Here is a 26,686-nt window from a genome sequence, read left to right on the forward strand (position 1 = left end):
ATCTTGAGCATATAAAACCTTAAAGCCCACTCCCCAAAGTGGTACATTTCCTTCTAAAAGGCCACACCTACTCTAACAATACTACACCTCCTAATAATGCTATTCCTTGTGGCCAAGCATTCAAACACACGAGTCTATGTGAGTCATTCCTATTCAAACCACAACAATGAGCTAGTGAAGAACATTAAATATACTAAACTCTGATGGTAATGAAGCCAGATTAATCTTCCCTTGCCCTAAAGAAATGTTCAATTCAGAGTTTCTCTAACTGGGATCTATAGAAATGTTTTTCAGAGTTTAGTTTTCTGTACGAAACTTAAATGTTTGCATTTTCAGTAACAGAATAATTTTTAAATTAATGTAGAAACCTATTTGAGGTTCTCTAGGTAATTAGTTAAATTAACTATGTGCTACATTTTATAATCTCTTGTAAATTCAGACAATAATGACATCATAAAACAGCTTATAATAAAAAATTTTATTGAAGTTCAGTCACCAATATGTGATTCAAGTGTTGAGGCATTGAAAACAACATGTCTCCAAGGTCAAAGCTACCTGTATCACTGCAGTCTTGTAGGTTTAGGAAGACATATTTCACTATGTTAAATTAATATATTAAGGTAGTAAGTAGTTCAATAATTTGTAGGTTTACTTTTATCTTATCAGACGGATTTGTGAGTGACTGAGTGTATGTGTGTGTGTGTGTGTGTGTGTGTGTGTGTGAGTATGTAGAAAGAGAAAAAACAGAGAGACTAAGAGGTTTAATTGCATGTTAAAATGAACCAGTCAGTACCAAAAGATTATACAATTTTTTAAAAATAAAATGTTTGTATGTCTCATGATTTTGAAGAAAATAGATTAATAACTTCATTTCCTTTTTTACTGTCTCTTATCTTTTAAAGAAAGTTTGGTATAAAATAAACAAGGTACAGGAAGAAACCATGCCGGTTTAGGTCACTTCTGTGTTCACTATTTAATTAAACATCTAATTAAACAAACACCATCAGCAGTACACAACATGACCATTGCTGTGGGCACATCAAGCACACTTTGCTGCCCTGGGCTAGGCTTCTACTGACCTTTATGGTTTTGTATCTTGGTACATCCTGAAAGTCCATCGATGCTTGTAAAGTGTTCATGGAAAACTATTCGACTAAGGAATAAGGAGTGAGATAAAAGTATAGTATAGGACCATCTTAATAGTTGAATGGCTTGAATCGATAACATTTGACTCAATCAACCAAAGACTCTTTGTGGAATTAAATGAAGATTAAAGAACAGATACAGAGCCAGGTGTGGTGGTGCACACCTTTAATCCCAGCACTCGGGAGGCAGAGGCAGGCAGATTTCTGAGTTCGAGGCCAGCCTGGTCTACAAAGTGAGTTCCAGGCAGCCAGGGCTATACAGAGAAACCCTGTCTCAGAAATAAATAAATAAATAAATAAATAAATAAATAAATAAATAAATATTAAAAAATTCAAAAAAATTAAAAAATTTTAAAAAATAACAGATATAAAACACACATTATTAACTAATAAACAAAGCAGATGGGATAAGATTGTACCATAAATATTTATATATAAAAAATTTCCCACATAAACCACATAAAATAAAATTGTATAGCTTTGTAATATTGTGTATGACATGATAAACCATCAATTTCCCCTGATCTATAATCTTGAAATTATTTAATTGACTGTGAATTTCCATTGTAGTATTCAAATTTATTTTACTTTATGATGCAGCCCTAGAAAGTTCATAAATGTGAACATAAAACTGACAAATTATTCAAATGAAATTAATTTAAATAATTTTGATAACATCATCTTCATAATGCTATTATTTTATCTAATTGAAAAAGACTCATAAAAAATTCTCTTTCACATACTCAAAAGGCAACATTATTCCCCGATTTTATTTCCACCGCTTTACCCACTCAGTGTTCTTCAATATATGTTAATGAGCTTTATTCTCTAGCTCTTATGTCAGGTAAAATGATTTTCTAATTTCCCATGTTAATTATCAAAGGTCAGAAAGTGAGTTGCTGGGGTGTTCAGCTGTGCTATTGCTGAGTATACAGTAGACGCATGTGCTAATCAACAGGGAAGGGGCATCATTATATCCAACTGTTGTAATTCTACTCATAAAAATATCTTTCTTTCATTCCTTGCTGGTTTTTAACATTGACATTAGTCTCTCCTCCATTGCTCTATCAGAACCACACATCTTCTGCCCCCACTAGATTCATTATGAGCATAGATTTAGAACCCCACCCAGCAAGGGCAGTTTTAGTTTTGGAATGTGTGCCCTCACTGTTAAGTATGGCAAAGGCAAGTCATGGTAGGATCTACACAAGTTCTACCAGAGCCACTTAGGTAAGAGACACATAGTTCTATGCACCTTTCATGACCCAAACGATTTATGTATCAGTTGGGAGCTACTAAATCTGGGCTGGTTCCTTCTTCACACTAAAGATTATTAGTGCTTTGCTCAAGAGGGCCTTATTGCAACAGCACCACAATATATTCAATTGTTTTTGTGTTTTTCCAACCAGGAAAACAATGGAACACTTTGATTAAAGAATTAACATGTAGTCATTTTTATAATCTCTTTGCCTAATACAATAATGATATACAGACAACATGCACTACACCTCTAAGGATTATTTCAGCAAAATGCATTTTTTATTTCTAACTAGCCTTCAAATGATACTTTGTATTCAGCACCAACTCACTTTAGACTCATTATTGATTGATGTTCATAGACAATAATTACTAAAATGTTTAGTTTACACTATGAAATGATTCTCTGTAGTTGACACTTGTAACTCTACATCCAATCCACCTGACTACACTCTATTCTCTTGCTTTCCTTATGGATAATGGTCAAATGGAAGATCTCTAGCAAGGCCATCTGAGTCTGTTTATATCTTCACCCACCTTTTCTAGAGTTGGAACTTATGGGTCTTCATTACAACTTCAATGATACAAATGACAGCCATGAAGAACAGATGAGGGTACAATAAGATTTTCTGAAATTGGTTTGGATCAAATTAAAATAAGCTCAACCAGTGTACAAGCATATTTGTATGAGGAATAATAAAAGATTTCTCTAGCCTCACTGTTGCAGAGCACAGTGGGGCAGGCACGACAGCAAGAATATCTCCTGGCTGTGTTAGTGGGAGTGTAGGTCCAAGGCAGAGTACAAAGGAAAACTGAGTATTAAAATTTTAGCAGCTTGGCCTTCAGACAACATGTAAGATATTACTTTTTTTTTCAAAAACTTACATAAGTTCTTACAAACCCTTTAAATTATGAAAAACATGCATATTGTATGTCTATGATGTGGAATCAAAGAAATAGATACATAAAAAAGAAGAACAAAATAACTAATAAATCATCCTTCCAATGATTCCCTGTGAATAAATTAGATAGAAACAAGCAGCCCTTTATGGTGAAAGAAGAAGAACAAATATGAGAGCAAAGGGAGCACATGGAAGTGACTGATAGATCAGAGATTTTTGCAAATGCATTAGCTGTAGTTAGAAATTCGAGATGACAATAAGTATGGAACAGCCAGCAGAAAGCCATGACACAAACTATCTCTACTCTGTCTCCCCTTTGTCTGTATGTCACTGGAAGCTGCTATTCTGGGGTCATTTAGTTTAAGTTGTCCCTATGCAATTCTCTGCTGAACCTCTGTCATCTGCTTCCATCCATTTGTACTCACATGCTTCTACTGAGAAGATAAGATGACTCCTTCAGCCATCTGAGATCTTGTATTAAACTGGGAATAAAATCCTGGTGTATAAGTTTCTACACAGTTTGATGTCCCACCATCAACTTCTACCACTCCCTAGATATCCCAGTGGGCTGGGTCTACTTTTGTTTCACAGTCTCTGCATGATAAAATTCTCACATGAATATTTAAATGTTATTTGTTACATTGTATTCATGGATTGGCTCAGATTTATCTGAATATATATGTAAAGAAGCAGCCCACGTTCCTCTCTGGCCTTTGATTCTTCCTTTGCTTTCATTATAGTGCTTTTTCTTCTATCTTCATAATATATCCCCCCCATCCACAAAAAAAGGCTTTACCCTGTGTACAAAGCCAGTGTCATTCACAATTGGCACTCGTAAAGTACACAAGGTATCAATATAGGGTAGTTCAAGTGTGTTTTGCATAAATACATTGTATCACATCATTTTAGTATAGAATAATGAATTAAAGAAAAGAGCCCTGTGACTTTGTTGAATTGATTTGCTGATAGCTCAGAGGTTAACCACCTCGAAGACACATATTTAGTAAGGTCTACCAACCAATGAATAGGATTTGTTCACTAAAAAATACAAGAATAAAGAAAAGTTTTCCGGGTTTTAAAGACAACAATATAAGGAAAGTGTCGTAAGTCGAAGTGTAAATAGGACAGGATATAGATCTTCAAAGTTAGAGAACACATCAAGACAGGGCCTGTGCTCACCCCATTAAAAGTAAAAATCCTCGTGTGGAAATTAAAATGTGGGAGGACAGTGATATTTTTAGAAATAATTATTTCTCTTAGTCACAGACTAGATTTGTCTTTACTTTTTAATGAACGTTATTGAATTTCTATTCCTGAACTCTATCTGTGTGTGATATGATCTTTCTCTGTGGGAGGCCTGGTGTAGCTACTGTGTAGGTTAGAAGATGAATAGATTATTGCTCCTCTTCACAGGAGTCTTTTCTCCACCTAAGAGATCACATTAGGACATTAACAAGTAGAGTAAAAATGGAGAATAAACCAGTCTTTGCAGAAAATTATGAGGAAGGTGCTGTCGGTCTCACAGGGGTAAAATAGCATATGGCATGGCAGGAAGTGGAAAGAAGTTAGTTTTTATTTCAAACAGTAACCTTGATTTCATGGGTAACATCATCTATAAAAATGAAGCTGAGAAAATTGAATGAGATTGGTTGTATTGCTGTTATTTTAGACTGATGTAAAAATAACAGACAGCTTTTGTTCAGAAAAAGTGATTCCAAATATTGAAAACAGGAAGCTAGCAAGTATCAAATCATTGTTTCTTCCCTTTTATTAATAGTTTCCTGTATTGTCTATTACAATTGCACTTGTAATTGTGCCCTTTATTTTGAATGGTCTCCAACTTTCACAACTGACACTCATAAGGTATCCAAGGTATCAATATATGGGTAGCTCCTGTGTGTTTTGCATAAATACATTTATCTCATCCTTTTAGTCCAGAATAATAAAGAGTCTTGTGATTTCGTAAAATTGACTTGCTCATGGCAAGTGAATATGATAGTGTATATAATAGTACATCATAAAAAGAGCTCACAAACAGAAAAATATTGTAAGAAGTTTTGCATTTGATCACTCAAAATCAGTTCACAACACATGACTCTCTGCTTGAGCCAACATCAAACCGAACATCTTATTCCTAAATGTATCCCAACCCAAATGCATGCAAATCATCACAGAGATCCCAATGCTCTTGGATAGTTTTAAATTAGTAAAAGAATCAACACAGGTTTATCTTTGTGGGTTTTTTGTCTTTCTTTTCTTTTCAAGACGTTCTGCTGGAGAGTATTTTTGTCCAAATTATTTCAAAGAATAGCTAAGGAGAAATATCATGGTGGAGATTTCTGGTTTTTTTTTTTCATTAGTGACCTTAAAAATAGAAAATAATATCTTCCTCAGTCTCAGATCATAAAATCACACAACGGTGAATTAACAAATCACGCTCTGCTTGAGCCAAAATTGAACTAAGCACCTCATTCCTAAATGTATCCCAATCCCAATTCCTATCATCACCCATGTTGGCACTGCTCTGAACCAGGCAGTCCCCAAATAACCAAACCACAGCCTCTGGGGGTGAAATGAATGTCACAAATGGAATGTTGGGACAGAAAAACCTGAACACATATAACAATATCGCATTATTCAATCTGTATGAAGTTTAAACATAGGCATATCTCATGAATGGTCTGTACATGTCAGAGTTTTACTTATATAGGAACTAGATGAGAAATAACTAAAGAATCAATAATGAGGACTTATACATGCTTGGGAATTCTGTGCTTCATGATCTGTTTGCATATAAATATGATTTGTAAAAATATAATAATGCATACGGATATCATTTTTACTTTTATTTGAATATATGTTCTGTACATAAAGCTGAACACATTGCACCCTGGGAGGGGGATTACATGAATGATTACAATTTCTACATATTGATCATTCCCATCTATTTAACAAGCATCAAAGCAATAATTTATCTTGTATATATAAATTTTTCCATGGGACTGACTGCAATATAAATGATGCTTTTAATACTTATTTGTGTAACTTGAGAAAAAAATAGAAGAAATACTGTTTCCTTTTCCCTCAACAAGTCCATCACCAGCAGGGATAGATTTGAGTATATGGTCTAGTCGGCCATCACTGGAAAGAGAGGCCCATTGGACATGCAAACTTTATACGCCCCAGTACAGGGGAACGCCAGGGCCAAAAAGGGGAGTGGGTGGGTAGGGGAGTGGGGTGAGTGGGTATGGGGGACTTTGGGGGACTTTTGGGATAGCATTGGAAATGTAATTGAGGAAAATACCTAATAAAAAATGAAAAAAAAGACACAAATGGGGAAATGCAAATATATATATATATATATATATATATATATATATATATATATATATTGGTTACAATGATAAAGGAGCGTCAGGCTGCTCTCCCCTGAACTATTTCTCAGAAGGTGGATTTTATGCTTTGAGGAGAGCCTTCTGAAAAGCAGGGGCTGGAAGTGGACTTTTCACAAGCCACAGCCCATGATTTCAGAGTAATGTCCTCTGCCAAATTACTAAGCCTTCATAATTACAGCTATAATTATACTGCAAAAATTACCTTTAATAAAGATAATAGGCACTTTGAGGGGAATTAGATCGGGAGAATTTAGCACACTATGTATTATCAATTTTCTTCAGATACTTTTATTCATGAAAATTCTCAGATGTCCTTCATGGAAGGTCACCTTTTTACTTGGTGGATAAATATAAAAATTTGTAATTGCTGGGAGAACAAAAACTAAAATCCAAATCGAGGGACAAGTTCAATGTTAAATTAGTGACATTCTGTGTAATATATATATAGGCCCATACAAGCACATTTGCCTTATATGTCACTGAGGCTTAATATGATCATCTGTTAACTTGAATATAAATAAAATGAAAAGAGTAAAATAAGCGTATGTGTGCTTCCTAGAATTCAGGGTTTTCAGATACTAATATGAAGAACCAAAAGGGAATCTATGTATCTTCGATAACCAAGCAGAATAAAAATAATTTAGGAAAGGTGATCAAGTTCTATAACTAATGTACTCTAGAAAATTCCATTCAAGTAAATATGGTAGACATTAAATTTCAAATGATAGTATATTCATTCATTCATTCATTTATGCATTCATAACTCGATAAATATTCACTGTGTCAGGCAATGTTCTGCAGATAAAACAGACACCTCTAACTGTTTACGTCTTACAGACCAGAACTACCAGTGAAGCCTCCTTGGGTCACTGATGTTTCCTATCTACAGAGAATTTTGTGGCTCTTTGGCATCTTGCTTATTTTCCAATTCCAAGACATGAGGACATTACTTCACCACAAATTCTCCATCACTGTGATGGAGCTCAGGCCCACAGCTCAGGCCCAAATAAATAGGTCCATGCAATGATGAATGGTAAATAAACCTTTTGTCTTAAGAAATAAGTCATTACAGGGGCTAGCTGGAGAGATGGCTCAGTGGTTAAGAGCACTGACTGCGCTGAGTTCCAGGGAACACCATGGCAGCTCACAATGGTATGCAGTTCCACTTCTAGAGGATTCTACATCCTCTTATGGCCTTTGAGCACATGTGCACACATACATGCAGACAAAACACATGTACCCTTAAAAAATTAAAGCTAAAAAAGGAAAAATAATAAATTAGTCATCATGAGTAACTTCTTTCTTTTAATTACTTATTCATTTCTTCGTTTTCAATCCTGATCACAAACACCCTCTTACCACCCAATCCCGCCTTACACAACCCCACTCCCATGCTCCCTCTGCTTCTCTTCTGATGTGGAGGAGGGTCCCCTAGGCATCAACCCACCCTGGCACATCAAGTCACTGCAGGAGTTTATAGCTGAGGAATAAACATAAAACACCAGGGCTTCTCCATGTTTTCCTGCAGAGGACATCGCTCCACCCAACTCTGACCCTTGTATTACAATTGAATTTACATATTCATTTATTTATTGAATTTTCATAAATTCTCAGCACTTGGCAGTAAGAGAATTGTCCAGTTATAAGGCATCCTTTGTTCCATGCAAGATTTGACAACAACAACAACAACAACAAAAATCGTCAGCATTTTATTGAATGGAAGGTAGACCTTAAGCAGCACTCTAATCTCTGGACAAGGAATTACCAGAAGGTTGTTTAAGGTAATCAGATCTGCAGAGAACACAGCAGTTTGGAAAGGCTCTGGCTCCTCCCTTAAAACTGTCAGATCTTCCATATTACACAGGTGACTTAGCCTGAAATTTGCAGTTTGTTAATTAAATAAGAAATTTAAATCAAGTTTCACCTATCCAGAAAGGCCTAATGAAAATGAAGCACCAGTAGGTTGAATAAGTCCTGGTACAAAAAACTAAATTGTTCTTTGTATTTGTTCTCAAGTCAATGCTCATTAAATCTTTCTCTGTCTTCCTCACTTAGTAATATAAAGACCATAGGTAATCCAAGCAGCTGAACAATGCTCCCCTCCCCCACCGCCCCTCCCCCCATCACCTCCCACCCCCCCTCCCCCACCCTTCGCAGTGGAACAGTTCTTCCTTTAATACTTTGGAGAAGAAAGCCTAGAGAATCAGAGGCTGTCAGCAGCTGAGAGAAATGGTCTTCTTCAGTACTTTCATGTCAGGCTAAACTGAAACCAGTGAACTAGCACAGAAGTCAAAAGAGTCTGAGTCCAAATTTCACACATGAACATAAGATGAGTTAGCAGAAAAAAAATATCTGAGATAATCACCTGCATGGGATAATCTTAGCCAATTACATAAATTAAAGAGAAAGTCACAGAAAAAGACACCACTCTTATTATTTAAATTTTCATTGCAGATCTTTCTTTGACTCTAGTGTTTGCATATCTATCAAACTCAATATGCTAATAAAGACAAAAGCTTTACAGTGCATGAAGAAACATATCATATTCTGTATGCTCTAACATCAATTGAAGTGTACCAGTATCTTAAATTTTCCAATTCTCGAAGTGAGATTGTGGCAGTATGCCCAAATCACAGGAGCACTCCTTTGCTCACAGATGAAACATATTCTAAAATGTGTCACTGCGGACCTATACTAAGGTATGTGATACTTTGTACAGTTTGTATTTCCTCCTATATTAACACTTTGATTCTCATATATTATAAACAATTTGGTAATAGAGTAACTTCCTTGCTTGATTCCAGCGTCAAAGCCTTGTGTATTTCATTTCACAAATACAGATTTTCTATTTGCAGGACAACAAACACACCAAACAACATAGTGGAACATTCCATTTGGGTTTTATCTTCTGCCATGTCTTGGCTTACTCAGCATGTAAAGTCTTTTTGACTGGACTGAAATTCCTTTGTATTTGTTGTAGAGTAGTGGTTCTCAGTGGGTGGGTTAGGATCCCTTTGGTGATGAAGGACTTTTCACAAGGGTCAAATATCAGATACCCTGCATATCAGATATTTACACTATGATTCTTAACAATAGCAAATTGCAGTTATGATGTAGCAACAAAAATAATTTTATAGCTGTGGGTCCCCACAGCATGAGGAAGTATATTAAAGGGTTGCAGCATTAGGAAGGTTGAGAACCAGCTGCCTAGAGTGAGGCAGAGTCCCAACTGATGGTATAGAACAAAGAGAATGAAATGTTTCTTCCCCATTTCCGATATTCTATTCATGTCACCTAAGTGCAGCCAATTAGACTGCTTAGCTAACAATGAGACACAATCTGGGAAAATTTTGCCAAAGAAGGCAATGTTTAAATGTGTATGTTTACATCTCAACCCAGGCATGATTGCTACTGGAAACTTGCAAGTAGAGGTCAGGGTGTTCCTAAACATGGTCCCATGTAGAGGGTGACTTGGCGGGACCCCATTAAATTTTTTCCGATGCAAAATATCAATAGTGAGGTAAGAAATAGTGTCCTGCAATTGTATTTCCCCTTAAAATCATATACAGTGAAATGCCCACAAGGCTGGAATAATTTCCAATCATCCAAAATACTCAAACATCTTTAGAATTGCTTCTAGAACTTTATGCATGTTTTAACATAGCAAAAAGAACAACATGATTCACTTAAGACCACACATTAAAAATAGTGAGTGGGACCAAGGAATGAAGGCAGAGCTTCAAAGGCACAAATATTGAGGGAATGGATGATAGTGTTTTCTCAGTGATGGCGCAGTATATAAAGTTCTTACAGCACAAGGCTGAAAATCAGAATTGGGTTCCCCAGCCATCACTTAAAAGCTGACTATGAGGGCACATGTCATGTCTGTGACCTAGCATCAGGGAGAAGGAAACACAGCAGATCCCAGGAGCTCAGTAATCAGCAAAGCTAGGCAAACAGTGATCATCAGGATTACCAGGAAACCCTGTCTCAGATACATAGGAGAATAATAAAGGAAGACACTCAAATAAACCTCAGGCCTCCAAAATGCATGTTCATATACACAATCATGTGCATACACACCCATACACCAAAGACAAGAAGTAAGAGGAAGAGGGAGGGAAGAAGAGGAAACATGGTATAAATGGCTAAGAATATTAGGAAGTGAATATTACATTACAAATAGAAAATAATGTTGTTGTGTCTTGTCCACCATGGGAATCTGAATTTTACTCTCCAATTAACAGTATGATAAAAATACATTTTAATTAAAATATATTTACATCACTTCTTCCCTTTCGATTCTTCCATCAAGCCTCTCCAATCCATCAACAGAAGAGCCAACCTGCAGGATCAGACTCTTTGCCAGTGACACAGCCCAGCTGAGAAATGGATTAATACCGAGAACATACAAAGAACTCAAAAACAACGAGGCAGGAAAACAAATGACCCAGTTAAAAATGGGCTAACAAACTCAATGCAGAGTTTTCAAAAGAAGAAATAAAGACGACCAAGAAATAAATGTGAAAGAGTTCAATATCCTTAGTAATTAGATAAATAAAAATTAAAACTGCCTTGAAATTTTAAAGAAAATGAGAAAGAAATAAAATTATATGATAATAAAACATGAGCAGCGCTAGGTAAGAAGGAGAGCAAATAGGAGACCATTAATCATATAAAACTAAGGACTAACCTCTTTTAATCACAGTGGCAGCAGTGGGTATGGAGAACAAGGGCAAGAAAAGTATTTAAAATTATTCTGAGCATTTGGCCACTTCTCCCAGTAAAACAAGTACCTTTCAGTACTATAAAATATAAGCCAAGGAATTAGTAGAAAAGTACCCAATTTGTCCACCTGGATATCAGAGATAACGTCAAAAATTATAAAAAGTGCTAAGGCATATTTAAAATGGTTATTTTGTGACAATATATGTATCTACATAACTTCTATATAATAACCAATAGAGAGAGAAAGTTTATGATATTACCTGCTCCAAGACTTCCTTATAGGAAATAGTTGCTTTGGTGTCTGTAACGGGACTGTCATAGATGATAGCAATCTTATCCCCTTGGCCATTTTCAATGTGCCGATCAATAGCATTGTAACAAATGTTCAGCATCCCTTCCACAAACCTGAAATGCAGCGGATAGAAAAATGAATGATTCTTTTTCACAATATAGTTTTTCTTTAACTACTTTGCTCCATATCTTGCTGCCAGAGATTTCCTTAGGACAGTGTTGGCTACAGAACTTCAGGAAATGAGGGTGGCAAAGCACATTTTTGAAAATGACACCCAGAGAACACTTTCACTTGAATAAATATGGATCTATATTAATGTATAACAGAAAAAAATACACTTTGTGGATATTATTACGTAAGATGAAAGTGGGGTCTACAGCACCTGAGTAATATACTTTATAAAGGTAAAATGGGTCCTGTGTAAGTGTGGTGCAGAAGCATTAAAGATTATGAATAGGAAAATGGCAGATGTACGGTGGAAGTCCTGCTAGCTATTACAAATAGGCAAACACTAGCAAAAGCAGTTCTTCAAATATATCATAATTGTTAGCTTCAATTGTAAACAAACACTTAGGGCAAACCCTCATTGATGGATTGTTTCCATTGGAATATCTTGTGTACAAGTCTTTGGGGCCATTTCTTAAAAGTGTTAGTTAACAGTAGTATGTCCAACCCAGTGCAGACTATCCCATTCATGGTCAGATGGACCTGAACTATGGTTTAAATATGCTTGACTCATGGGAAGTGACACTATTAAGAGGTGTGGCATTGTTAAAGGAAATGTACCCCTGTGGGGTGGATTTTGAATTCTCTATGCTCAAACTCTTCCCAGTATGGAAAGAGAGACCTTCCTCCTGGTTGTCTACAGAATATAGTCTCCTCCTCATGGCTGCCTTTGGATCAAGTAGTAGAAATCTAGGCTCTTCCAGCAACTAAACTGCCTGCATACAGCCAAGCTTTTCACCATGATGATAATGGTCTAAACCTCTGAAATTGTAATCTACCCCCAATTAAATGTTTTTATCTCTAGAACTTGCCTTGGTTGTGGTATCTCTTCACAGCCATGAAACCCTAACTAAGACAGCAAGCAAGAAAAAACAAGCTAATAAACAGAATTTTTCCATGTCTCTGCTGCAGCTCTTGCTGGTAAGTTCCTGCCTTGAGTCTTTTCATGATGAACAATCACCTGCCCCAAATAAACCACTTTCACAGGCCACACTGGCCAGTGAGTCAGGTAGATGCTCTTCAGATGTTCATTAACCCTTGTCAGCTCAGAACCCAGTCTCTGAGACTCAACCCCATCTCTGTAGCAGACTATAAACTGTGACCTCCTTGCTCTCTCTGTTCTCCATCCCAGGAGATTAAGCAGATCCTGGTGTCATATCCTGATTCCTTCCCTCCTGGGGACCACTTCAGACACCCTCTTCTAGCCCATGTCCATCCCTAAGTGGAAGCTTCCATTAGCAAGAATCAGTCTAACCAAGCCTCTGAGGCCCAGCCCATGGTTACACCTACCAGGGCCTCAGAAACATTCTCTACCAGGCAATACACAGCCAACACAGTACCCTAGGAACCAGAGAGAGCAGCAGCAAGCCAGGGGTGGGTTACTAATCGAACAAGAACAAGTCCAGATAGCACTAGCTAGTTTTCAACAAATATAAACCCAGATTCTAGAAGGCAGCATAAGAATATGATGGTTTGGACGAAATGGTTCCACTAAAGCTCAAAGTAGGCCCTGGGAAATACAACTTAGATGAAGCACCAGACAACGACTTCATAAGAGCCTTTTGAATACTACAGAGGCCCTTAAAGAGGAAATGAGTAAACCCCTTAAAGAAACCTAGGAAAACACAGAAAAACACCAGAATGAAATGAAGAAAACAGTTTAAGATTTTCAAGCAGAAACAGTCAATAAAGAAAAATAAAACTGGAAGGGAGAGCTGGAAATGAAGATAAGTTAGGAATTCCAGCAGAAAATTCAGAGGATGGCCTCATCAACAGAATACAAAAAAAAAGGAAGAGAGAATCTCAGATATTAAAGATGATGTAGAGGAAATAGATACCTCAGTCAAGAAAAAGTTTAAATTAATAAAAAAAAAAAAAACAGGCAAAAACCACCCAGGAAATCTGGGATGCTATAAAAAGACCAAATCTGTGAATAACAGGAAAACATTTTCAACAAAATCATATAAGAAAATTTCCCCAATCTATATGGGGGGGGGGCTGCCTATCAAGGTACAGGAGAAAAACAAAAACAAAAAACAGAACACCAAGTATACTGGACCAGAAATGAAACTCCCTTAGGGACATGATAATCATAGCACTGGACATACAGCAAAGAATATTAAACGATGCATGGGAGAAAGACCAAATAACATATTGTGATGGTTTGTATATGCTTGGGCCAGGGAGTGGGACTATTAGGAGGTGTGGCTTTGTTGGAGTAGGTTGTCACTGTTGGCCTGGGCTTTTTTTTTTTAATTAATCTTTTTTATTAGGTATTTTCCTCATTTACATTTCCAATGCTATCCAAAAAGTCCCCAATACACTCCCCCCCACACTCCCCTACCCACCCACTCCCACACCTTGGCCCTGGCATTCCCCTGTACTGGGGCATATAAAGTATGCAAGTCCTATGGGCCTCTCTTTCCAGTGATGACATACTAGGCCATCTTTTGATACATATGCAGCTAGAGTCAAGAGCTCTGGGGTACTGGTTAGTTCATAATGTTGTTCTACCTATAGGGTTGCAGTTCCCTTTAGCTCCTTGGGTATTTCCTCTAGCTCCTCCATTGGGGGCCCTGTGATCCATTCAATAGCTGACTGTGATCATCCACTTCTGTGTTTGCTAGGCCCCGGCATTGTCTCGCAAGACCTATGCACAGCTGCCTGAAGGTCAGTCTTCTGCTAGCAGCCTTCAGATGAAGACGTAGAACTCTCATCTCCTCCTGTACTTTACCTTCCTGGATTCTGCCATTGTCGTGCCTTGGTGATAATGGGTTGAACCTGTAAACCAGCCACAATTAAATGTTATCCTTATAAGATTTGCCTTGGTCAGGGTGCCTACTTATAGCAATAAAACCCTAATAAAGACACATAGAAAGGCAGACCTGTTAGAGTAACACCTGACCACACAATAAAGAGTATAAAAGCCAGAGGTCCTAAAAAAGATATGCTACAGACTCTTCAAAGGCCACAGATGTCAGCTCAGACTATTATATACTTTGTATTGCAATAGGAAGAGAAAGGCATTCCACAGTAAATCAAATTTAAGCAGTATTCAGCCCTACAAAGGGCACAAGAAGAAAAACATCAACATGAAGAGGTTAACCACAACCACAAGCATAAGAAATAAAGAATATCAGACTAGGGGGCTGGAGGGATGTCTCAGTGGTTAAAAGAACTGAAAACGCTTCCATAGCACCCAGGTTCAATTCCCAGCCCCGACATGGCAGCTCACAACCATCTATAATTCCATGAATCTAATACCATCACACAGACAAACATACATACAAAACACAATAAAATAAAAATAAATAATTTGGAAAAAAACATCAGACCAGCAAATCAGAAGGAGAAACAAGAAATGGAAAAAATAAAGACAAAAATGACAGCCACAAAATAACAGAATCAACAAACACTGCTTATTGATAACTCTTCAATGTCGAAGCTCTCAACACCACAATAAAAGGGTACAAGCTAACAGGACGTGCATGAAAAGAGGATCTATCCTTCTGCTACATTCAAGAACTACACCCTAACAGCATAAACATCACCTCAGGGTAAAAGGATAGAGAAGATTTTTCAAGAAAGTAAACCTAAGACGTAAGCCAGAGTAGACACTTTAATATCTGACAAAATAGACTTCAAACCAAATGAATCAGAGGAGATAGGAAAGGTTGCTACCTATGTACTCACCAAAAGAAATATCCTCCAAGGACCTTGCAATTCCTACAAATCTATACACCAAACATAAGGGCACCCAGGTTCATAAAAGTAACACTACTCCAGCTTAAATTGCATATTGACTCACACACTGACAGTCAGAGACTTCAATATTCTACTCTCACCAATAGACAGGTCATCCAGACAAAATCTTAACAGAGATATGCTGGAGTTAACGTCACAAGCCAACAAGACCAAACAGATATTTATAGAACATTTCACCCCCAAACAAAACAATATACCTTCTTCTCTGCACACTGTGGAACTTTCTCCAAACTCAACCACATACTCAGACACAAAGCATCTCTCAACAGATACAAGGAGACTGAAATAACATCCTGCATCCTATCTGACCTCCATGGATTAAAACTGGATATCAACAACACAAACAAAGACGACTAACTCAAGGAAACTGAACAACTCACTACTCAATGAAAAAAATGGATCAAGGCAGAAATTAAAGACCTCCTAAAATGGAATCAAAATGAATGGACAGCCTACCCAAACTTATAAAACACACAAAATGGTTGTAAGTCTGCTCCAGAAGGGATCCTTAGCTGAAAGGAGGAGTGGACACATGCCCTGGTCCTTAACCAAGGAGCTGTGTCCAAACTGATAACCAATTGCAAATGAAAGTTTAGTTTCCTCTAATGGACTGTCACAGGGGAAACAAAGTACTGTTAATGGTGGACTATTAGTAGATGCCATCACGGAGTGTCATCCCTCTAGTTTTGTGCTTCACCTAACACCATGTCAGAAGATACATAACAGGAGCTTCTTCAGTGGACTTGTGAGCCAAATGTGGATTCAGCAATCAAATTCTGGAAATACTGAACATGACTGGTGCTGTGTATGAAGAGTCTGATATATTCAAGGTGGAAGATAGAAGCAGGCATGAAAGAGTATTCTCAAGCTATCCAACCCAGCCTCAGTAGGAGGTGAAGTGACACTTGAAATAATTAAATATCTTCCCTTAAGTTTTGGAGTAAAATTATATAATTTAGATGATTGTAAATAACTGATTAGTTTCTCCTGATTCTTTTTTCCTTTAACTGACTTTACACAATCAAATAATACTGATTTAAGCATGGGTATTTTCTTCAATTCAGTCAGGAAACACTTCCATGTCTATACTTTATGCTAATACAAACCAGTCATAAGCATTTCCAAAGCTCTCATCTGGATTTCTACAAAAGCACTTGGTGCATCATGTTAACGAGTGATATACCACCCATAGGGTTTTTGTTGTTATACTGTAAACTACCTGAGAGCTGAGACCATGTCATCATACTGATCCAACAATCTCCTGTGTGCTTTCCATACATTATCCACTCTGCCAGTAGCTGACAAATGAGTGCAATAAAATGTTAGTAGCGCTTCAAGGAAAATGGCATGAAGGACCCAGGTACATTTACTCTCCCCTTTAAAAAAAAAAAAACAAGAGAAGAGTTACCTAGAAAAACCAAGTGTAATTAGTTAGGAATGGCAGAAAGCCATATTTGAAATCAAAATATTTAGACATCTTGACTGGTGTCGATGTCATGACGTTATGCTTATTCATCACTTACAAATAACGCTGTTTCCTGTTCTCCAGCTCCCTAATGAACTTACTTCCCACTTCCATTCAGCTCTGCTATATTCAGCAGTGTGGGTTTTTTTTTAATTTCTTTTTTCTATTTTTACATTTCACAATCCTATTAATTTTTTCTCTTTAATTAATTTTTTGTAGGCTTCTAACTCCTCCAGATGTGTTGATAATTATGTGAGCCATTTTTAATGGTGGCTGCTTTCAAGTCCTTGTAAGATGACTCTAATATTGGTGCCATCTAAATCTCATATCTATTTGATCGTCCTTGTCATACATGCTGACATGTTCCTGGTCTTCAGTATAACCGGTTGCATGTTTTGATTTTACCTTGATCATGGATGTGGTGTTACCTCTCTCTGTAGCTAATTTAAATATAAAATTATAATCTCCTTTTTACTTCTGGCACAGTGTCGTTGAAGAGGGTGACACTTCTTCCCCAACCTATGTCTAAGTTCTGCTTATTATCAGGATTCCTTAATACCCCTGGGAAATGAGCTGGAGTGAAATTTCAATTTTCAACTCCATTCTCATTCTCCATCCCCATGAGAAGGTGAGCTTTCTTCTATATGGCTCTTCATTATGTGACCTCCTTAATCAGAATAAACTAGCTCACAAACTTACCAGACTTCAGTAGAAAAGAAAGGACTATTGGGCTGATTTCTTACAGCCTGGCCAAAAAAACCCAAAAAAACAAAAAAACAAAAAAACAAAAAACACCATTCTATTCTGTTTTTCCTGGTGAGTACTCTGTTAGAACCAATATTTTCTGTACTGTTGGAAAAGATTAGGATACTTATCACTTAGTGTTTTCTGTCCAGGTAGGCTTTCTATTTTCTGCTTTTTTTCTCCCAAGAGAGAACTGTTGATTGTAGTTCATGTTTCAATGTATATTCTGTAGTCCTTCTGGGTTGTCAGCTTCTCCAGCAAACAGATTGTGCCAAAGAAAACATAGAGAACTCATTCCTACCCCACTTCTAATGTCCTGAATTATTAGCTGATTGTGCTCATTTGTCAGAAGTCTTCCTAATTGGACTTTAATTATAAAGTTCCAGGCTTCTCATTGTATTTAACATAGAGAAGAAAGTGAATTGTGTTTTCCACCTAAAATCAAAACCAGAAGCCCCTAGTTTTTATTTAATCTGTATTCATAGGCCAAATCTTCACATGTGTAGACCCATTAAAACAACAACAAAAGGCCAGTGAGATAGCTCAGAGAGTAAAAACCCAATAACCTTTAAACCTCACCACACATGGACAAAGCAGTCGTATATCTGTAACCATAGCACTCCTAAGTGGAAGTTAAAAGGGGAGACTGTAAGACTCTCAAGAAGCTTGTGGGCCAGCAACCTTGGAATAAGCAGAAATAAATCAGACTCTGTCTCATAAATCAAGTAGAGAGACTAGAGATGTAGCTTCATTTGTACAGTGTTTGGCTAACATACACACGGCTGTTGGTTCAATCCCCAATGTGGCAAGGTGATATTCTCGTGTCAATCCAGGACCCTGGTGGTACAAACAGCACTATTAGAAGATGAAGTTCATCTTTGGTTGCATATTGAGTTCAATTCATCAGGCCTACATAAGATGCTGTCTTATAAACGTAAATAAGGTAAAAAAAAAAAAAGAGAACAATCTCCTAAAAGTTATTATCTGACTTCTAACACGTGCTCTCACATGTACAAACTTACACACACACACACACACACACACACACACACACACACACACACACACACACTGAATTTGGCTTTTTACCTATTGTTTCTAAATTTTGAATAGCTTAATATTCACATGCTATAACTGTATACTTTCCTCTTTTGAGACTCTGTTTAAAGCAATTTAGGAAAAACATAATGTCCTCTGGAGAACTTAGGAAAATAATCCAGAAGGAAAAGGGCTTGCAAGCAATGTTCAGCTGAACTGCGCTGCAGGAGTAAGCAGGGCTGCGTGGCTCTTAGGAGCAGCACAAATTGACCAGAGAGATGGATGCACTGTTCATGACTGAATCAAGTGAACTGTGAGGGGCTTCTCAGCTCAAAGATCCTGATTATTCTGCTATGGCAAGATGTTTATTTCTCTTTAAATCATATCACTTCAGTAAAGGTCAATTGAAAAGCTACATGCTGCCTTGCCTCTGCTAGTTCTAAATTCAAGGGTAGCTTTGAAAGGAGAGTCTTTCCCATTTATAAAAATAACTAATACTCCAAAAATTACACTTCACAGAATTTTGTTTCTCTTTCAAAGTGTAAATATGGCTCACTCTAAAGATAATGTGTTACTTTGACACTGTATTTAGCATTGTACAGTGAGCTTTCCCAAAGACCTGACTTATTTTTTTAATATAAAATGTGTTGAATGATGGCAAAATATTCTATTCAATCACTGGTCAATGTTAAAGCTAAAACTCTAGCTGGAAATTAGCTTTCACATTTTTTCAATTGTTTTTATTAATCATTTTATTTGTTTACATTTCAGATATCCCCTTTCCCTGTCTCCCCTCCATGAAGCCCCCACCCCACCCCCCTTCCCTTGGCCTCTAAAAGGGTGCTACTTCACCCATCCACTCCCACCTCACCCCTCTATCATCCCCCTTCTCTGGGACATCAAGCCTCCATAGGACCAAGAGCCTCTTCTTCTATTAATGCCATGTTGTTCTTCCCCTGTGTTCCAAGATATTTTGTTATGTAAATTTTCATTTATTATTTAAGTATTTTAAAAAATAATATAATTCTTGCCCTAAAAATACTATCATTTATATGAATGGGAAATAGATAGCATTTAAGTTGTAGCATTAATTATCCTGCTACAGAAAGATGAGTTGAACAAATATAAACTCTGTCCCTCAATTCCATGACACTATCCTATTTTATCAGAAAGAAACATGGTATAGCTTCAACCTGTAGCCTATAGAATTCTAGTCAGTAAGCCTTGCCCATTCCCATTCACTCATTAAAGGGCCAGGTACCTACCATACTGAGTATCAGAGACAGGTTTTCTCAGCCACCCTAGCTATTTATCAAGTACTCAACACGATAATCACAAATAATGTGACAGAGAAGTGACACTAAATTTTCATCTACTTTTTATGAAACTGAATCTATAGAATCACAGTTATAGAAAATTTCAAGAAAGTGGCAACTGCCTGTATCAGAAGAAAGATCATGTTGGGAATCAGTCACCAAAGAAAATGACAGACAAGTATTGAAGAACTTGGGAGATGACTCTAGATAGAGGATGGACCATCTTGCCCCACAGCCATGGATGGGTTGGTACAGGATGGAAAATGGAGTGGAAACTGAGGCTCTGAAAATTAGGATGCTTAAAAACTGGGCTGAATTAGGGGATTTCACTTCAGGGTGTACAAGTTTACTACCTGGTTTCCATATTAAATGGAAAGTTTAATACTTAGGAGAGAGGAACTGAAAATTAATGGGATGGATGTTTTTCAGTGGCCAAGGTAAGTGAGATGAGAGTGTAAACAGGGCAAAGACAGGTTCTGCTTGGGAAGGTCAAGTGCTTTAGTGCCAAGCAAAGGGGTTCCTTTGAAGCTGGAGTCCTCATCCTGAGGGAGGCAGGAATGACAAGTGTCAGCCTCTTCTCCAAAGCCAGAGCCCTGTGTTCATAAACAGAAAACCAAGAAAGGGGTTTCAGCACAGAAAAAAATCTTCTCAGAAATGAATTTGAGGGAGAAGTCCTGGAGATTACAGTGAATGTAAGACTTGTGAAATAAATGAGGAAATGGGATCTGGAATGATATATTGACTGGCAGAGAGAGTCATAATAAGAAATAAAAGCATGGGTGGGAAGGAGGTGAATCAAAAGGAATTACAAGCATATGGAAGAGAGAGAAAGAGAGAGAGAGAGAGAGAGAGAGAGAGAGAGAGAGAGAGAGAGAGAGAGAGAGAGAGAGAGAATTTATGCCATCAAAGAGAAAGAGAATTTATGATCTGCAAATGTCAGTTTTGAATTCCCTTTTCAGATCAGGAACAAGGATAAGAAAAAATAGTTTTGAAGTAGAGGGCATACAAACATTTTATTCATACTATTATTGTATTTTAAAATTTATGTGCATATTAAAGTATTAATGTACATAATATCCCTCAAGATAGACAATGGTCTCCCCATTTTGCAGAGAGGAAGTAGTCTCAGAAATGTCAATTTTTCTAGAATAGAAAACATGGATGTTTTCTGGCTTGAAGGCAAATGCTATGAATGCATTTCCAGTTTCAAGTCTCTGGGTACTTATTTAACCTTCACATTCTGCTAGATTACTAGCTTCCTACAACCAGAGGCCAGTGGTAACCCATTCATAGCAAAGGGCAAATGCCCCATACATATTTTTAAATAAATCCCTACAAGGGCGAATGAGCATCAATCAACAGTACTCTTCTGACACATGAACACAAATAAGGAAAGAGACTCGTGAGTTAAAGCTTTCTGTTCAACAGAAACAATGGCTAGCTCAAAAGACTACTATTACCCATGAACAGAGGGCGCATTAAGCACGTTTGAGAAAGCATCATGTTGCTCTATTCACACAGTGACATCCTATCTAAATGACAGGCACTTGGCTTTGGGCAGTAGCAACTGGCTGTTCCAGGAAACCCTCCAAATTGGGTAATTGCTTACTTGCAGCAGAGTAATAACCTTATGTTAATGTAACCACGAGGGATATTGAGTGTGTGTGTGTGTGTGTGTGTGTGTGTGTGTGTGTGTGTAATTGTTTGGAAAGAGCTTCTCTTTGAAGGACAATGAGTTTGACAAAGAAACTCGGTGCAAATAGAAAGATGTTCTTTATTCCTCCCTATTCTTTTCCATGAGTATCTGTCCTCAGAACCTATCACATAAGTTCTGAGAAAGGACCAGACCTCTTCGGCATGAAAGGACATCGCACCCATCCGCAGCCCAGCCAGATCATCTCAGATGCAAGGTGAATGATTTGGCAATGGCAAGAAATGCATCCCAAAGTAAAAGAAAAGAAAGAAAGGCTTTCCGGAAATCAATACCTGAGATCTGAACCACATCCACTGTTGGTAAGGAGAAAAGGCATGAATGGATTCTCAGGTTGTGAGTCATACTTGACAGAAAAGAAGGTGAGGACACAAATTTATCATGGTTCATTTGCATTCTACTAGTAAATGTAGGAACAATGGAGAATTCAAGTGAAAAGAAAGAAGATTTGGCTCAATGTGGAAGAAAGATGTTACAGCTAACTTAATGTTAAGGGTCAGAAGTAAATAGTAAGACCAAATACAATTAAAATTTAAATTCTGTGTTTATTAAAATGAACCATAAGCCAAATTGACATAGTAAAGTAGTTCCTTAAAAGTGAGCAAATTTCTTCCTTCAACCACTCTCCCCATGGTAATATGTACGATATGTTAGGAACAGGCTCCTCCCTGTACTGACTCAGAAAATAAAATGTCATGAGGTCACAGAGAAGTAGATTGCAAAGTTGAACAAGTTATTTTTTAAGAGAGGACCTATAACTCATGATGCCACAGAGATTCCAAGCTGGCACCCTGCAAGAAGTTGCAAAATAATCCCGTGTGATAAAAAGCTGGCTAATAGCAAGATGTGTTAATCAGTACTGATGTGTGTTTGTAGGAAGAGGAAGAAGATGCCTTCCAGAATTTAATCCCAGTGATGTGAGAATCATGAATCAATGAAGGAAGGAGAGAACAGGGAAATGGAAGATGAGAAAAGCAATCATGGCAGCATCAGGAAGGAGTCTAACTCATTTACTTGTTGTTATAATATTCTTAATTACTGGAAGTGAAAATCAGGGCAGATATATAGAGATGAAAATGAATGTGCTACCACGTAATGTGCAGTCTCCTAGAATCGCTTGCTGTATGAGGTTATAACTCATGAGAATTATGGGAGTAGAGCTGTTAGGGTCAGTGAGAGCCCTGGAAATTACAGCCAATATAGCTGAGAAGTAATGGAGATGAGTGGAAACAAGAGGCTTACTCAATATTTCCACAGTTAGAAAAGAAACAGAGGGGTGTCCAGGAGCTACTTTGCACAAATCCGTGATGTTGGGTATGATATAAGTTTGCATTTTAAGTACAGAGTAGTCTTTTTCATGGCTGATCCATCATTGATTCAGTTCTAATCTATTATAAATTTGATCTCACAGATGCTCAAAATAATATGAAATTTATTTTGGAGAAAAGACTTCCATGCTAACTATATCCAGTTTTCATATTTGACCTTCTCCTGGGATAAGATTCATAAAGAGAAATTCTAATTTGAGGCATGCATTGTTCCTAGAGTATGGTATTCAAAGGGAGGCCACAAATATATAAATATCACCATTCTGTCCAGGATAATGATGGGAACTCTGTAATATTGTGATGAAGCTATCTTCTACACCCAGGGCTACCAGAGGCAACCTCTATTTGTTAACTCATCCTGCTCACTATTTAGAGAAGTCCAGAGAGACACTTCGTGCAAGCTGTTATTAAAGAGGAAGATTGTGATCCATCAATTACAAATACCTATGGACATTTTTTCCTTTGAGCCCTATATATAATTTTCTGGGATTGTTCCTGAAAATGACCATAGAACTTGAAAGGATACTCAAGGAGCTTTGCTGCCATATTGTTTCATTATCTACAGTATAAAGATTCAGATAAACGTAGCAGAATGCTTAGATTTCCAACGCCAACATTAGGTATTCTTTCAGGGTTTCTTGCTTTTGTAAAGGCTAAATACTCTGTAAAAGACTGTGAGACCTTATCTTGAATATTAATTTTTGGAGAACAATTTAGTAAGAATTCACAACTTACAAGTACCTTTGAGTCAGTTATCATCTAAGAATTTATCACAATGAAGTAAAGAAAAAGAGAGGGAGAACAGAGTTAACCTATCCCACATAGAAGAGCAATAAGGGAACTGGAGGAGATAAAGAGAAACTAAACAGGAAATGAAGAATTGCATCAGGAAATGTCTACAGCCAAAACACACTTTTAGCAAAGAAGGAGGATACAACATTAACACACAAAAATCAGTAGACTTCCTATATATATAGAAAACAAATATACTGAGACAGAAATCAGAAAAATAAACAGTAACTTTCGCAATTGCCTCAAAAACAAAGTCCCCGAATAATTCTAACCAAGCAAATCAAAAAGTTTTATAATGAAAAATGAAGGCATTGAAAAAATGGAGATTCAATGCAATCTCCATTAATATTCTTACACAAGTCTTCACAGAAATTTAAAAAAGAATTCTTCATCTTCACATGGAAACAGACACACACACATATTCACATATACATACATACACACACCACCACCACCACCACCACCACCACTACCACCACAACCACCATCAATACCAGGGTAACTAAAACCATCTGTCTTAGTTAGGATTTTTGGTGGTGGTGGTGGTGGTGGTGGTGGTGGTGGCTTTTGTTTGATTGTTTGTTTGTTTGATTGATTGATTTGTTTTTTGAGACAGGGTTTCTCTGTGTAGCCCTGGCTGTCCCGGAGTTCACTGGAACTCATAAATCTGCTTGCCTCTGCCTCCCAAATGCTGGGATTATAGATATGTGCCACCACTGCCCGGCCCTTAGTTAGGGTTCTTACTGCTTCGACCAAAAAACACTGTGACCAAAAACCAAGTTGGGGAGGATACCATTTATTTAGCTTAAACTTCCACATTGCTGTTCATCACTGATGGAACTCAGGATAGTAACCTGGAGGCCAGAGGTGATGTGGAGGGCATGAAGTGAAGGAGTGCTGCTTACTAGCTTGCTCCTCGTTGCTTGCTTGACCTGCCTTCTTATAAAACCCAGGACCATTAACCCAGGGATGGCACTAACCACAATAGGCCAGACCTTTCCCCACTGATCACTAATTGAGAAAATGCCTTGCAACTGGATCTTATGAAGGAATTTCTTCAACTGAGGTACCTTTCTTACTGATGACTCTAGCTCGTAACAAGTTGACACACAAAACCAGCCAGTATGCCATCCTTAATAGAAGAACTGCTAGAGGCTTCACCATTGCTGAAGTCAAATTACATGTAGCTATAGTAATATAAACAGTATGGTATTTGCATTTTTTAAAAAAGCACATTTATTAATGGAATCAAATTGAAGACCAAGAAAATGTTTCCACATTGCCACATACAACTGATTTTTCAAAGTAGGTGAAAATATACACTGGAGAAAAGACAGCATCTTCAACAAATGGTGTTGGTAAAACTGGATGACTGTATGTAGAAAAATGAAAGTAAATCTATGCCTACCACTGTGTAAGAAACTCAATTCCAAATGGAACAAGGACCTGAAAATAAGATTTGATACTATTAATCTGATAGAAGAAATGGAGAGATAGCCTTGAACTCACTGGCACAGGAAAAGACTTTATGAACATAACAGCAATAGCCGAGTCACTAAGATTAACAATTAATAAATGGGGCCTCATGAAACTGAAAAAGGTCATATCCAGATGGGTTGCAGGCTACAGAATGGGAAAAGGTCTTTACCAGTAGTACATCTAATAGGAATTGGTATCTAAACACCAAGAAAACAAACAACAGATTTCAAAAAGGGGTAGAGAACTAAGCCAAAAGTTCTAAAAAACAAACAAACAAACAAACAAACAAAAAAACACATGACATGAAACACAAATCATTTAGAAATAGGTAAAGAAATGTTCACCATCATGAACCATGGGGGAAATGAAAACTAGAACTACTTGAAAATCTAATCTTGTCCCATTCAAAACAGCCATGATCAATAAAACAAATGACAACCCATGTAAAAGAGAATGCAGGAAATGCAAAAATGTATTCCTTACTGACAGAAGGGCGAACTGGTATGGTATGGTCATTATGGAAGTCAATATGGAGGTTTAACAGGAATCTGGGAGTTGAATTACCTCAAGATCCCACTATACCACTCTTGGACATAGTCACAACTGATTCTCCATCCTACTATGAAGATCCTTGCACATTCTCACTTATTGCTGCATTATCAATAATGGCCTGAAATTAGAAGCAACCTAGATGTTCATAAACAGATAAATCAATAATGAAATTGTACATTCACATAACTGTAAAGGAAAATAGAACTTTCAGCTAAATGGATAGAACTAGGAAAAAGAACTCATTCTGAGTGAGGTGACCCAGAGCCCTTTCAAAGGAAATATCACATGTTTTCTCTTACATGTGAATGCTAGCTTTTAAGGTTTTGATAGTATGCTACAATGTGAATAACTCCAGAATTTAGTTAACTAGTAAAGTATAAGGGGGTAAAAGAGGATTTCGGAAGGAAAGAAAGATAAAATAGTGTTGTGGAGAGATAAAGAAAAACTAGAATAGGAGCTGGTCTGAATGCGGGTGGGCGGGTAAAGGAGAGAATGTGGAGGGAGGGGCAATAAACTAAAGGCGATTTGAAAAGCCCTGTGGTAAATTCCTAC

At 37.3% G+C, this 26,686-nt stretch overlaps 1 protein-coding gene across 1 annotated transcript in view; it reads right to left on the bottom strand.

Annotated features, from left to right (window-relative positions):
• Acss3 (acyl-CoA synthetase short chain family member 3) overlaps positions 1-26,686 on the bottom strand; it is a 193,712-nt gene that overhangs the window by 145,751 nt on the left and 21,275 nt on the right. Inside the window, exon 2 of the mRNA XM_021174594.3 lies at positions 11,688-11,832. Within this exon, the coding sequence (XP_021030253.1) occupies positions 11,688-11,832 (145 nt within the window). The remainder of the gene's footprint in view (positions 1-11,687; positions 11,833-26,686) is intronic.

The sequence above is a fragment of the Mus caroli genome, unplaced genomic scaffold (assembly GCF_978045245.1).
Source record: "Mus caroli unplaced genomic scaffold, Mus_caroli_1 scaffold_9, whole genome shotgun sequence".
NCBI classification, from domain to species: Eukaryota; Metazoa; Chordata; class Mammalia; order Rodentia; family Muridae; genus Mus; species Mus caroli.